Source organism: Gadus chalcogrammus, chromosome 6, assembly GCF_026213295.1.
Source record: "Gadus chalcogrammus isolate NIFS_2021 chromosome 6, NIFS_Gcha_1.0, whole genome shotgun sequence".
NCBI classification, from domain to species: Eukaryota; Metazoa; Chordata; class Actinopteri; order Gadiformes; family Gadidae; genus Gadus; species Gadus chalcogrammus.
Genome location: NC_079417.1, coordinates 26,240,897 through 26,257,027, shown reverse-complemented (window position 1 = coordinate 26,257,027; position 16,131 = coordinate 26,240,897). Strand labels below are relative to the sequence as shown.

The following is a 16,131-nucleotide window of genomic DNA, read 5'->3' as shown; positions in this document are numbered from 1 at the left end:
TAAACGAACCGTGTCCCCAAAACTGATCAGAAAACAGTTGATGGTGCTTTACGTTCAAGAAGGGGCGGTGCTCACACCGGGAAGAAGTCAAAAGTTAGTTCGTTTTATTTAGTATAGGTGGCTAAGAGGGGCGGTGTTTTGATATGTCATACCTTTAACCTTTCAATAAAACGCACCGCCCATGCGAGTTGACCCATAACATAAACACCAGCGCCTTTTTCTAAACATGCAAATCGGAGCTGAGGAATTCAGTGTATCGAAGGCCAAGCCTCCTCATGACTCTGAGATACACGGAGTACCGCGTTATAATTACTCTTATTTAGAGTTCGGGATAGTTTGCAAAGACGTCCTTACAGCATACACCCTGGAAGAAACGCAGCCAACCCAGTCAGCTGGACCTCATGGACTTCATGTGAGCATCGTTTCGGCAAGATGTGAGATGAACCAGGAGAAAGCAGCGACGGAGGCCAGCGACGCTATGTTGGTCCGCGGCTCTGTAAGTCTGCTACTGGGACGTGTTTTAGCGCTGTGGGCTAATGCTAATACTGTACGTGAGCAGCTATGAGTGAAATGACATCGATCATTGACATTGGACATCTGTTGTCGGATGTGCAATTTTATTACCGCCACATTGTATCACGTTTGTTCTCGGTTTGGAGAGATATACATGTAGTTGGGGGGGATGTAAACAGCTAGCGTGTTAGCCAACATCAACACCCAGATGCCGGTGGCTGAATGACAGTGAACATAACTCACAAGTACTCAATTTGAAACTACAAAACTACGCTTAATCTTCGATAAATAACATTGTATCGATTCAGAATGACGCGTTGAGAGTTTATTTTGAGATGCACTATAAACCTTTATGACATATTTGACGTGGTGTTATTGCTGTGGTAATTATTGCCTAGACTGATGTCGCGTGTAAACATTCATACATGAGTCGTAGGCCCTTGCATATAGACAAACCTGTACTGCAATTTGTGGACCTACATTCCAAGCAACTAATGGCTGGGTTAAATGTATAAAATGCTTGCGATGATCGATCAGCTGAATGGGCTCTTTTGGAGAATGGATGACTTTATTGTATCTATGATGCCACTTCATGTTATGCTCATCTCCTATCCTACCACAACAAAAGCTGTTACTTTTGAAGGGTGTTAATATGAGTGGATGAAGTGATACCCTGCCTTTACACACACACACCACACACACACACACACACACACACACACACACACACACACACACACACACACACACACATACACACAGCGCCTTGAAAGATGTTATCATAATCAAAGTCGTTGTATTAGCTTCATTTTTAATGTTATGTTTATCTCTGCTGGAATCATGACACTGAGGCTCCTTACAGAATAGCCGAGGGCGTGCTAGAGTCAGCCATGCTGTGGTGGTCATCTTTCTAGAGTTCTTTGCCTGGGGCCTGCTCACGACACCTATGCTGAAGGTGAGTAAAGTCTTCAGTTAAGTACACAGTGTGGAGGGACACTTTGCAGACTTTTGCCCTTCATAGTCCAGCTGTTCATCTTACATAATCGTGTCGAGAGGGCGTTTTTTTAACACCCGACCCAAGACATTTTCCAAACCAGCAAAAAAATAAAAATAATAACAACAAATAAAATAAAAAGCCTGGGGCTGAGGCTTATGCCTAATTTAACACGTAACTAAATGAGAAGGATTTGCGCTAAATTCGCATTATTGTGAAACTTCAACGGCAGGTCTACATCAAACAACAACAACAACGACAGCTTTACGCAATTATTTATTGAAGAACTGTTAACAAATGCGTGGTTGCGGGTTTTGACTTTTTTGACCCGCCCCACCCGAACCCGCGATACTTAGAGAAAACTGCTACCCAACCCACCCGGCCCGCGGGTAATTGGGTAACCCGCGCATCACTGTGCGTCGTTTCCACTTTACGAGTTTCCAGTAACTTAAACGTTTTTGGTTCACCTTTTCATGCTAACTATTGACACATATAAACAGGATATCCATACAGGACGGAGCTACATTTTCACAAAAATTATCTAGATGAGAAAGTCTCAAGCCTATCCATGCTGTGTCTGACAAACAAGTATGCAATCGGCAGGTATGCGCAGTCACAAAAACTGGCCTCCGTGCGGACCAGCAAAGGCAAACATCCAGTGTACTCTGATACTACATGTTTTGAATCCTTTATGTAGGCACCCAGAGTCCCCCAGCTGTGTTATATTTGTGTATGTTATGGCTGGACTTGGGCTTTAATGTGGAAAAAATCAAACAAATGTCAACTAAGCACCGAATAGACTTGATTCTTCCTCTGTTAAAAAGGGATGCTCAACAGAGAAAATTTGTTTGATCCATGTTGGGTAAGAATCAAAAGGAAATCGTTATGGTGCACTTATATTATCAACCAATACTACTAGGTTACATAAATCCATAGCCTGCCTGCGATTTAAGCATCTCATGTCTTCTCCCTCAGGTGCTCCATGAAACTTTCCCTCAGCACACGTTCCTTATGAACGGTATGATCCAGGGAGTGAAGGTAATTTCTTCCCAGACCCTCTTGGCCGTCTGAACATTTGCCACACACTTCATCGCAGTCTTCCTGTCTCCTCTACGCTGTATCATTCATCACCATTTCAACACTCACTTCCCCCAACAACTTCTCCAAAATTGGTAGCAGTACAATTCTAAAAATTTTGGCTTGCATCAAGGTCTACTTTGGGGTGCTTACCTGTAATGAAGTATACAGAGGCCTGTTCTTAGTAAGAACGAATGAAGCAAGGATGCATCTTGCCTCTTACCCACTCAGTAACTCACTCAGAACAGAAGTGTAAGTGAACACTGGTTTCAGCTCAAAGTCGAACCCTATGAGATTAAAAACATTGAGTTTTGGGCTGAGAGTTCTAGGAAGGAGGGGGGACGATTTATCAACATGCTGACGACCCATAGACACTTTTGGATGAACCTTTTTAAAACTAGTGCCTTTAATGAGCGTTATAATGAGCGATGTTGTTAATGAAATACCCCACACACCTTGGCTTCTTTGACACTTTTTACAAGAGTGTCTTGAACGTCCATAGTGTCAAAGAAGCTTAACTCTCAGATTCAGCCATCAACACAAACCTCTGCTCAGACTGAGCTCCACAGATAAACGGGCCTAACTTTCACTTATAGCCAAACCTGTGCTGACCACAATTGTTGATGTATATTCCTAAACAGATTTAAAGATAATTCCTTTAATTCCAAACATCAGAGTGCCTCGAAAAGAAACTTGGACACATAAGCGATGTATCAGCACTAACTTGTCTTCTGTCATTGTTGCCTCAGGGTCTCCTGTCGTTCCTTTCCGCCCCTCTGATTGGTGCCATGTCAGACGTGTGGGGAAGGAAGTCCTTCCTCCTCTTGACAGTCTTCTTCACGTGTGCACCCATTCCCCTGATGAGGATCAGCCCATGGTGTGTTGTGTGTGTGTGTGTGTGTGTGTGTGTGGTGTGTGTGTGTGTGGGTGTGTTGTGTGTTGTGTGTGTGTGTGTGTGTGTGTTCTTGATTTCCACATAGCATCTGTTAGGCTGTGCATCAACTAGATCATATCTAGTGCAAACTAGATCATATAATAACTGAACCAAAGCTTTATTTTATGAAGAACTGAACTTTAGTTCAGTTATTTTAAGCCTTCCTCATAAGCATGGTGCTGTTATAGACGTGTCATTGGCATTAGTTTGGTTGATAATCTGCTACAGCTGGCTCACAATTACCAATATGTTGTCTACCTTTAGAAATAAGTCATGGTGAACTTTGAGAGAGCTGTTATTTGTTTTGTTAACAAATTATTCAGTTGTGTATCACCAACTCCGGTGTGATCTTCTGAGTACTGAGAACATGATGAAGACCCACTGTATCTTCCCGAGGTTGGAGTTTGGTCTAGCATACCAAGTACATTCATGTACGCGGCCATCAGACACAGACTACACAAACTCCTAAGGAAGGGAGCGAGCCGCTGGGTAGAGTGGTGGGCCCTCACATGATGCCCATGTGACTGGGGGAGCTGGAGGAGGAGAGTGAGAGCAAATGAATAAAGCGTCAAAAGTGGGATATTTATCATGACACAGGTCCCATTATGTTTGATGGTTCACATACGGTGACCACAGGAGTAAGTACATTATGGCGAAAGTGAACTAACCACGATGGATTGATCCATGAATTTGAACCTGGCTTTGCATCATAACTGATAATCTGTTGCAAGCGGAGGTCCACTAATGAACAGCAGCTCATACTGCCTCCGCTTGCTGAAACGAGCCTCTCCCCAGACACACTTCTCGTGACTCAAATCACTCGCCGTCAGAGGAGACTGAAAAAAACCAATTAAGGTTCTTAATCCTGACTCCTATCTAGTAGGTGTTGTTGCGGTATCTGCACTAACCACTGGATAACTTTATTAAAGAGAACCACATATCATTCACCCAGATTCTGTTGATCTCTAGGGAGCGCTGAATGTGTTTGTCTCCCCTTACAGGTGGTACTTTGCACTGATCTCTGTGTCGGGCGTTTTCGCGGTGACCTTCTCTGTCATATTTGCCTACGTGGCTGACATCACCGATGAGCAGGAACGCAGCACTGCCTACGGACTGGTAACGATGGATGCACTATTTGCAATCTGTTCAGTTGCATATAATCTGTTGGAAAATGGACCATGGATTTACTCTCAGTACTTTTTTTTTATTCGGGTGTTCAATCTCGGGGGGGGGGGGCTGGGCGTGTTTCATTCTCTGGTCTGTAGCAGTACGGAGGTATTATCGTTGGGGGGAACACAGGGGTATCTGATCTGATGGCGCTTGTTATGGCCACTGTGCATGCCTACAGACTTTTTGTTTAATCTGAAGCAATATAATCATTTTAAATCAATGAAAGCTAATTGGGGACACTGGAGCAAGAACATTAATGCAGCGGGGGCTTATTTAGCGATAAATGACCAGCCGGCTGTACATTATCCCTTAGTTCTGATCCTCATCTTGATGATATTGTGATGTATCTTAGTGTGCCACGTTCTAAGTTCACCGTCCACTGTGTTCAATCTCTCGGTAGGTGTCCGCTACCTTTGCGGCCAGTCTGGTCATCAGCCCGGCTATTGGGGAGTACCTGTCCGCCCAGTACGGAGACAGTCTGGTGGTGCTGGTCGCCACTGTGATTGCGGTGGCGGACATTGCCTTTGTGTTCTTTGTGGTTCCGGAGTCGCTGCCAGACAAGATGAGGCTGAGCTCCTGGGGTTTCCCCATCTCCTGGGAGCAGGCGGACCCCTTTGCTGTGAGTCTGCTGGTCGTGGTTGCTCCTAGCTCGGGCTTTAATAATTCGTTTAAACTTTTAAACCTGTACACAATGTGTTTTTATTTTTGTTCGAAAAAATTGCTGGTAATGTTTGTTTTATTTGAGCAGTATGAAATGTCCAATCTAAATGAAAATCAGTGAAAAAAAAAAAAGCCAGTTGAACAATGATCTGCATAAGGAAAGCCTTCATGATGCGATATAGAGTCAAATCGAATTTGAAGGCTATCCAAGTCAACAGACTGAACTACCTGGAGAGATCTCAGGCCAAAGAAAGTTAGTCACACATTAACCCCAAGAGGTGAGCTGTCATGACCCCTGGGTCGTAGGGCAAACACTAGGGTCAGAGGTACTTACTCCTACATCCCCCACACACACACACTCAAACATTACTCGCATCTGACTTGTACTGTGTGTGTCCCCAGTCTCTGCGCCGTGTGGGAAAGGATAGCACAGTGCTGCTGATCTGCGTGACGGTCTTCCTTTCCTACCTCCCTGAAGCGGGACAATACTCCAGCTTCTTCCTCTACTTAAAACAGGTAACAAGGCCCACGGACTCACCAGGCACAGCAGTACAACTTAAAACAGGTAACAAGGCCCAGATCCTCACCAGGCACATCAATACAACTTAAAACAGGTAACAAGGCCCATGCACTCACCAGGCAAATCAATACAACTTAAAACAGGTAACAAGGCCTATGCACTCACCAGGCCCATCAATAAAGGTTAGCCATTCAAAGTTGAAGGACGGGGAGTGCTGAATTGTTCAATCACTAGAAACTCAACCGAAAGTAAACCCTATTTGAATAAGTCCCTGCCCACAGTCAACATTTAAATGAATGCAAAATGCCTTCGGGTCACTTTTGGTCTGGACTTAGTTTTGTTGTAGAGGCTTTCACTATCTCCTCTCACTGTTGGGTGATTGACGTTAACTGTTAACCCGAAAAGGCCTTTAATGGATGACTCATGGAATGACATGCATGCAACCAAGAGAAGGCATTTTGTATATTTACTAGTGCTGTCAAGCGATTAAAATATTTAATCGCATTAATGCCATAGTTGACTCATGATTAATCGCAAATGTTTTTTCTATTCTAAATATCCCTTGATTTCTTTGTCCCATTAATTTTTCTCATTTTAATGCTTTTATCAACATGGAGAGGTGCATCGGCTTGCCTTGTGCAAATGTATTTTTATTGATAACAACATTGGCATATACTGATCAAAACAGGAAGATACAAAAATAAAGCCTATAGTGCAATTAAAAGATGAATATACAAACATACTGCCTTGAACAAAGCAGTCAGGCTACTGCTTCTTTGTTTTGAGCCAAAGAAAAAAAGAAAAAAAATCTGCCGTTAAAATTGGTTTGCGTTAACACCGTTAATAACGTGTTTAACTGACAGCAATAATATTTAAATAAGAGCCCGACCGATAAAATGATTTTTAAGGCCGATACCGCTACAAATATTTGGTGATTTAAAAATCCGATATATCGGCCGCTATATATTTAAAAAAAAATTCCAGAAAACCATAACAAAACATAAACAGTTTTCCATAACATTGGTTATTTGTAGTTATTTATGAGTCCTCACTAAAATAATATGGTAATTCAGCTTAAAAATAAACTTTATTTCATTGTTTTATTGTCACAATAGAAAAGTACGGAACTCGTAAAGGGAATTGGGGTAATGTTTTTTATTTTTTTACGCTTCTCGTGGGCACCAGAAAGTATCTGGTGCTAACGAGAGAGTAGGCCTATCTCGTGTGCGTGTGTGTGTGTGTGCGTGTGTGTGTGTGTGTGTGTGAAAGCAGAGTTGGTTGGGCCGCATTAGCCATGTCAGCATCATGGACAGCATTGTAGCTCAGCTGACTTGGAATCTGACCTACCAGATCTATGGATCTACCATGCAACTGTTTGGGCTACAATTCCTTTAGAGATACTTTCTCGTGGCCAACCAACCAACGCGGCCCAACCTACTCTGCTTTCCAATATTTTGTTTATTTTCAATAGCCTAGGCCAGAGTCCTGCACGGGTCCATTGTTTGAGACCCGCCCGCGCCCAAACCGGCAAAGTTCAGCACCAGATCCGCCCCGTCACCCGTGATAATATCAAAATGAAATCCGGACCCTATAATATTTGGCCCGTTACCCGACTCGTGCCCGCGATAAATCACACACAAGCTAAAATCATTCAAATTTATGTGCTTTATTTTTAACTCGCACTATTGGACCACGTATTCCCTCTTGCGCTCCGCCTCCAAATATGAGCTGGTTTGCGTTACACCTTTCCTGCTGTCTACTCCCAGACCGTAGTCAAGGAGCACAGGGGAGATGTTCCCTGCAGGGGGGCAGCACCCTTCACTTTGACCGGCAGTGGGTCTGTATATAGGTCGGAATATGGTCGGAATGTAGCGGCCACCGATTCTTGGCGGGCTGGGTACTTTATTCTTCTATTATCACAACCGGACTCGTTATTTACTTCACTAAACTGACACGCACACCGCTTACCGCTCGCATACCACTAGCTCTCCTCACTCGCTGACGTCACTCACACTCACACAGTTCTGACAAATAAAATGTATAAAAATACAAACTTATGATATGAAACTCAAAGTCCTTTGAACAAAAACACAAAAACCCCCCCCCCCCCCCCCCCCCCCCAAAAAAAAAGATAAAATATTCATTAATCGGCCATTATAAATGCCGATACCGATAGATAGATAAATGCCTAATATCGGCCCGCCGAAAAATCGGATTAAGAAATTGTATCTTTTGGTTATTCATAAGCCTGGGCAGACGTTTAGCATTTATCATAAATGCTTGTTTGTTCTAGGTGATCAAGTTCTCCCCAGCAGCCATGCTGCTTACATCGCCATGGTGGGGATTCTGTCCATCATCGCCCAGGTAACAAATCCATCTAAAGCTCACTGTTGTGGGCACATGATATCCCTAAGATATTGCTAACAGTCTGATAGATTTCCTACTGTGTGTGTGTGTGTGTGTGGTGTGTTTGTGTGTGTGGGTGTTGGTGTGTTGTGTGTGTGTGTGTGTGTGTGTGTGTTGTGTGTGTGTGTGTGTGTGTGTGTGTGTGTGTGTGTATAGACGGTGCTGCTCAGTGTCCTCATGAGAACGGTAGGGTATAAGAAGACGGTTCTACTGGGTCTGAGCTTCCAAGTGCTGCAGCTGCTGTGGTACGCCTTCGGATCCGAGCCCTGGTGAGTCCTGTGTGTGTTACACAGGTCCACACATGTCAGAATATCATCCCAATTACACATTTTAGCTGTGGAATACCTAAGGGGCTTTCACGCTATAGTTGGCCGCCCTGGGCTAACTCCTTACTCAGGAAAGTGTTCACACTAGGACTTTACTCTGGTGCTCGCGGGCCATGCTCGAGGACAGAGTTAGCACCAACCTTTCAGGCTAACTCAAGAAATCATTGGCCCTGGTCCCTGTTCCAGTAGAAACCTGTGTTGACAGGGTCGAGTAAACCCTCTGATTATTCTTATAATGGTGAAATAGCACCAGGATGGCCGCTTCGGAATTACAACATGTGAAACCCCCCAAACAGTACAATGAAAAGGTGAATTGCTCCTGATGTGTTACTCTTGTGTGTGTTGTTCAGGATGATGTGGGCGGCCGGCACCATAGCAGCGCTGTCCTCCATCACCTTCCCGGCAGTCTCTGCTCTGGTCTCACATAGTGCCTTGCCGGACCAGCAAGGTGAGCTACACTCCTGTCTGCCTGCCCCTCTGTATGGGCATACTGTATATACCCTATTAGGGGTGGGACAAAATATCGATACGGCGATATATACTGCGATATGAGAATCGATACACTGGCGCCAAATATACAGTCCCCTCTGAAAGTATTGGAACGGCAAGGCCAATTTCTTGGTTTCTGTTGTTCACTGGGTTTAAGATCGAAAGATGAGTATGAGACAAGAGTTTTTCAGCTTTTATTTGCTTGCATTTATATTCAGATGTATTGAACAACTTAAGATATATCACCGTTTGTATTAGACCACAGCATTTTTAGGTGAGTAAAAGTAAAGGAACAAAAAGTCTTAAGTAAATAACATTAATATTTGGTGGCATAACCCTTGCTTGCAATAACTGCCTAAAAATTGCGACCCATAGACATCACCAAACGATTGCATTCTTCTTGTTGGCCGTGTGCTTTGGCTCATTGTCCGGTTGCATGATAAACCTGAATTTCTGTCACTCTAAATACGTCATCTGGTATAATTGATACGATTGGCTATGAGCTACGTACAGACTCATATGATTGACGTTCGTAGTGCCCAATAAACGGCTCCGGGCAGTCGTAAACCACACCTCAAATACGAGAAAATTAATGTGTAGTTCCCAGACCTCATCTCAATGTAGATTGAGATGAGCCAGGCTAATCATCAGTTATATCGTCAATAAATATGAATGAGCCTGTTCCAGAAGCAGCCATGCACGCACAAGCCATGAAATTTCCTCCTCCACGCCTCACTAGGCCTGTCACGATAACAATTTTTTCTTGGCGATTAATTGCCCCAGAAATTATTGCGATAAGCGATAATATTGCCGTATTTCAACTAATATAATGATAAAGTACACCCTTTCGAAGATCAATAAACTTTTTTATTTTTAAAGAACACTGGAACTGGACGTCTGGAAGACATTTAAAATATCCAGAATAAATTAACAAAACAACCAAAAACAATCTATTATTAACAAAAAATGCTCTTGAAAAAACCAAACACTAGATAAAAAAGGATGTAAACACGATTGCTCTTCAAAAAGAATGAACACGTGTAACTGTGTAATTCTGAATTGTACAGTTAATGGCTGAAACGATAGTTACATATTGTAACTCTAGATTCTATGAGTGGAATAATATAATACGCCCGAATGCATCTTTTATCACATTAGTGAATTATGGCACTAATGTGTCGCCATAGGATGGGTACTTTATTCTACCGGACTCGTTCGCTTCTTCACTAGACACACACGCTACCGCTCGCTCTCCTCGCTCGTCCACTCACTCACTGACGTCACTCACACACACATACGCACACTGCCATTCTCGCGCAACACATAGGCCTACGCTACTCGTAACACTATGCCTCGTAATTGCGACGTTCATATTTTTCCCATCTACTGAAAGTAAGGCTATTAAACATGATGCATTCTCTACGGCCTGATTATGTCATTATTTAAGCTACATAGCCTAATAAGAAGCGCTAATATTGGGTTATGGAGGATATTTGACTAAACCAACCAAACTAGTTGAGGGTTTTTGCCTACCTGCAAGCATCCTTCCACTGCAATCTTTGGTTATTTATTTATTAATTTAGCTATACTTTAATAGTATTCTTTCTGTTCAAATCTGTTCAGTGTTCCAAATTATTTGTGATTAAATGTTACATTAAGTTAATTGTTATATTAGTGTGTTTAAATAAAATGCATTTTAAATTAAAAAAAATCGTGGGATGTATCGAACCGTGGGTAAAAAAATCGTGATACAAACCGAATCGTGAGTTGGTGTATCGTTACAGCCCTAGTGCTTAGAGTTGGGGTCAGTACTGATGTCACAGAGAGGGGGCGGTGTTGAGGTGTTCATCACAGGTAAGTAGCAACAGCTGAGTGGGCGGCTGGTCGCCTGGGCTGGGTTGCACCAACTGGGCGTAAGCCTGGTCTTAACTACGCCTGGTCGTAACTTGGCGTTCTAAGTCGAACCTAACCATTACGCCGGTTGCACCAACTGAATTTGCGTTCTTTTCACTAAGACCTGGCGTAAATCCTACGCCTGGTCAGGGGTAGGCGTAGAGTTGAAATTCCAGGCTGTTTCTATAGCAATTACATCCAATACAATGCAGCGCTACCACCATCCTTGCAACTGCTCATTGCGCTTCGCTTCTATGCAAACAGGGCATTTCAAAACATAGCCGGCGATATGATCAGTGTTCACTAGGGATGAGTCTGTCGAGACCGATTCGTTACAACGAACGAATCCCGAACGTGAACGACAAGAACTGGTTCCCCAAAACAAGAATAACTGGTTCTTCGATTCTTTTTTTTAACATAAACCAAAAATATGGTCACGTAAATAAAATATACAAACGAACAGAGCTTCGTCTCCCCACAACTTATATTCATTGAGTCTACAACGTTCTCAAAGATTCAGCCAATGAGAGGTAGCAATGGTGTTGCAATGGCACCTGGGTAAACAAATGACAAGGCGGTACCGTCGAATATGCGTGCTTTCTGTCTGACGTATCTTGGGTCATACCATTCGACGTGGGGCCACTCATATCCCCCTACATTTTTTTGAAAATAGACTTGACCTCCATCTGTTTATTGGATAAACGCATTTCCCAATCCCAGGAGTCTTTGCTCCATTCTACGTCAATTTAAGAACAAACAAAGAAATTAAACTGCAGTTCGTTTTTTATTTATGACCATGAAAGTTCTGTAATGCCTGAACAATGAAGAATTAAATGTAAAGTAAAATAAAATTATAAATGTAAAACCATGAATGAAATATAGAGAGTAAGCAAGTGTTATAAATATTGGTGGGACGTTCAGTTATACTATATAGTATATCTTCTCGATTTTCACGGGGGTTAGAGCCTAGAAGTGGTTTAAATTATGCTCACGGCCGTCTCGCTGGGTGGGGGGGCAGACACCAAATGACGTAATCTGACGTAACGAACGAATCAAAACGAACGAATCAAATAAACGAATCGTTATAGTGAACTGAACTGAAAGAACTAGTTTCCGGAAAATAATCATTTTGCCCATCCCTAGTGTTCACAGATCGACCGCCTGTCGGGAAGATATCGCTGGCCGATTAGTCCGTTCTCAACTTATAATCAGTTGTGAATGTTGTTTTAATTATGTTTATATGTTTTATATAGGCCGACATTAAAACAGATCTCTCTTACAGTCTCAAAACAACTCAATTTAGCTCCTTGTCATTTGATGATGTTCAATGCATTGCTTCTGTCAAAAAATACCATCCCCGTCTAAATGCCTGCTCGTTGTAAACCAGACATTACAAATACATATTTTAGTGACATTCGTTTGCAGTGTTTTATTGTTAGGCATTAACACAATTGATGAATGACAATGAATGAACGAATTAATTATTTATTTCGGTGTCCAACAGCATGTCAAGTAAAATAGTAAATAGCTGTTGTCACGAGGTATCCTAGCAACGCGTTGATATGCGCATTCCATGGAACATTCACATGGCTAAGACCGGGCGTAGTTAAGACCAGGCGTAAGTCCCGTTGGTGCAACCGCGTTAGTTCCATTCTAACGCCAGGTCTTAACTAAGACCTACTTAGCAGTTACGACCAGGCTTAGTTAAGACCAGTTGGTGCAACCGGCCCCTGCAGACTACGTGCCGGTGCGGCGGGCCGCGGGGCTGTTCACCTTCAGTGACTGTGAACCTGTGGTGAGTACCTCGCACCTAACCCCCTAGATAGGTTAGATCGCACTCACCCAGGGAAAGATTAGGAACGATACTCAAGTTAAACACACCACCTAAGGACAGACTTAGGTTACGGGCTGTCTACCCAGGTTAATAGCGAGCGCGGTAGCTCAGATCGTAACATGTCACTTGATGTTTTTGGTGTTTTCTTGACAGCCCTCACAATTTTTCTGTCATCAACTACTGTTTCCCTTGTCCGACCTGTTCGATGTCTGTTGCTCAGTACACCAGTAGCTTCTTTCTTTTTCAGGACATACAAATTGTTGTGGGTGCAATGCCTGATGCTTGTCAAATGGCTCTGATTGATTTTCATTCTTTTCTCAGCTTTAAAATGGCTTCATTTTCTCCAATAGACAGCTCTCTGGTCTTGTTGGTTTACACTCTTTAACAAGAAAGGGACTCCTTACAGGTTTAAACAAAGGCTAAAAACTTAGACAATTCATGCAGAGCTCTTTAATGTTTGATTAATCAACCTAAAAGACAACACCTTGGAAACAAGTAACACCTGTTAGTCACATGTTCCTTTACTTTTGCTAACCTAAAAATGCTGTGGTCTAATACAAACGGTGATATATCCTAAGTTGTTTAATACATTTGAAGGTAAATGCCAGCAAATAAAAGCTGAAATTCTGAACTCTTGTCTCATACTGATCTTTTGATCTTAAACCCAAATGTCTTTAGTGAACAACAAAACAAAGAAATTGGCCTTGCCGTTCCAATACTTTTGGAGGGGACTTTATATATTTATACAGAGTATAAGAGTTATACAGGAAATATCTCCCCAAATGTTGATAGTTTAATTAATGAAGTAAGGCGCTCTAAACAGAGTTCTCCTTGAGGTTGCGCTCAACACATGAATGAAGGAAACTTGAACTGCAGTTAATTAACCAAAGACGAGTAACTGAAAAACTCAGTTTGGACCGTGAACAAAGATCGAATTCAAGCACTTTACCTTTTCATAGTCATTTTTTGTTCATCGTTAGACATATACCGTGATGTATCCTTATAGGATTCTCTAACAATATATTTATTCATTGCAGAATTACTGTATTGCGATATTATGGGTATTGCGGGCCATGTATGGTTCGTGAGTTACCCCGTTATTCCCACCCCTAATGTGTAATGTATGTGTAGGAGTGGTCCAGGGCATGGTGACTGGGATCAGAGGCCTATGTAACGGCCTGGGTCCCGCTCTCTACGGCGTCATCTTCTTCATGTTCAACGTAGAACTTGATGAAATCACGCCGGTCACGGCAGAGAGCCACTCTCAGGTACACACACACACACACACACACACACACACACACACACACACACACACACACACACACACACACACACACACACACACACACACACACACACACCCACACACACACACTGAATTGTATTTTAGATAGCCCAGGTGGTTCAGACATTCAACGCTCGGTTGCAAAGTTTCAACATTCGATGTCTTTTCCAAACTCTTATTTTGGCAGTCCGTGATCCCCGGCCCCCCCTTCCTGTTTGGAGCGTGTGCCGTGATTCTGGCCCTGGGCGTGGCCATCTTCATCCCCGATCACCACCGATCACCCGAGGATAAGGCCGGCAGCATCTCTACCACCCACTCCCAGAGCGCCAACCCCCTGGCCATTCCCACCAGCGACACGGAGGACCATGAGCCCCTCCTGCAGGACAGCAGCATGTGAACGGTGTCACGTAGCCTCTCCGATCACACCACCTGTCACGGCCGTGCGCTTTGCCCTGCCTTCTCTTCTCCCCGTCTCTCTCCATTGCCCCCCCCCCTTTCAAGTAACCCTGCCTCAGTAAACATATGTTATCCAGAACTTTCTAAAGACTTATTTTTCTTTCGCGTGCAAAGCAGTTGTGAGTGACTTGTCCGACACAAGAGCATACATGCATGGATGTACGCATGCACACACACACCCACAGTGATCGCAGGAAGGCCCCGTTAGAGGAGGAGCCGGGACGTTTTTTTTAATTGCTTTGGTCTGACCGACGCCGAGAAGAGGACAGAGACACTTTGCCTCCTGGTATTATTTTTTAGAATCCTTTGGACTGTGAGTCTTTTCCCGGACTTCACCCAGGTGTTTCTAGAGGTTGTACCCCGGCTATGCCTCTGGGGAAGGGGGCAGAGCAGGCATGGCCGACGGGAACTCTTTCCTCAGGGACCACAGCTCTCACCAATGTCCTTCCCATGTGTGTGTGGTAATCTGGAACCATGTCTTTCATTATATTGCCATGGAGATGACCTCCACGTTATGTACGTTATCAGCTATTCTGGAATCGTCCGTTACTTCGGCAACCGTCACAGGGGTGAGTGTGAGGGTGCGTGTGAGTGTGTGTGTGAGAGATGAAGTCAGTCCAGCAAGCCACCGTGAGGCATACTTTTTTAAAAAGTAATTTCCCACAAATTCCTTTTGTTTTAATGCTTCAAGCATGTTTTTCCCGACGCATACCGAGCAGATGTAAAATTGCTTCTTCGTGTTACCTGCCATATTGGGTAGGGTAAATGAAGCCCTTGTAATTTGAAAGTGAATGAAAGTTACTGACATTGTTTTTGCCAAGGTGTGTCTGTCAACCAGGCGACTAGGGAGTACAATTACTGTGCCATCTCGGGATGAGGATCTTTTAAAATGCCAACAAACCTGGAAAAGACATTCCAGATTCACCCACGCCCCCCGGGCATGTGACTGCTGGCCACTCGGTGCTAAGCCCTTCTCTAATCTAGACTAGTCTCAGTACTTAGCCCTGGTATAGCCTAGCTAGTCTCAGTACTTAGCCCTGGTATAGTCTGGCCTGGTCTCAGTGCTTAGCCCTGGTATAGTCTAGTCTAGTCTCAGTACTTAGCCCTGGTATAGTCTAGTCTGGCCTTGTCTGGGTTTAGCTTAAAGCCTAGCCCGGTTTAGCCACTATCCTCGCCATGGCTAAGCAATTTTACTTATGTACTTCTAGTCCATCAAAAGTGAAGATATATTATTTATAAGCCTGATTTCCTCTGAAACTTGAAGAAATGTCAGTCATATCAAACGTTTCCTTCTTTAAACATGGTCAACATAAATAGTACTGCTACTCATTCCCCTCCGGTCCTAGACTTTTCAACTGCTTCCCTCCCACTAATTGGATATTGGTAGTATACATAGTCCTATATTATTAATATATTAACTTGATATGGGTTATATTCTAATTGGCTGTGGGTAACCCTTCTAGGCTGTGCATCTCTAGATCTTGACATCCCGGCTGCATGTGTATAGTGTAGCTTCCCTCCTGTTTGTGTTAGCGGGACCGCCATAAAGTGGTGTGTCGGGGCGAGTTGTG

The 16,131-nt window shown here is 43.4% G+C and overlaps 1 protein-coding gene across 1 annotated transcript; it reads left to right on the top strand.

The window, feature by feature from the left end:
- Positions 1 to 215: 215 nt before the first annotated feature.
- mfsd14bb (major facilitator superfamily domain containing 14Bb) lies at positions 216 to 16,095 on the top strand. The gene is given in 13 exon segments (XM_056591755.1): positions 216 to 496; positions 1,376 to 1,468; positions 2,483 to 2,545; positions 3,334 to 3,461; positions 4,520 to 4,634; positions 5,089 to 5,307; positions 5,751 to 5,864; positions 8,162 to 8,174; positions 8,177 to 8,232; positions 8,431 to 8,543; positions 8,951 to 9,048; positions 13,948 to 14,084; positions 14,292 to 16,095. Coding segments are annotated over 13 exon segments (1,629 nt in total). The 5' UTR covers positions 216 to 226; the 3' UTR covers positions 14,502 to 16,095.
- The last annotated feature ends 36 nt before the right edge of the window (positions 16,096 to 16,131 follow it).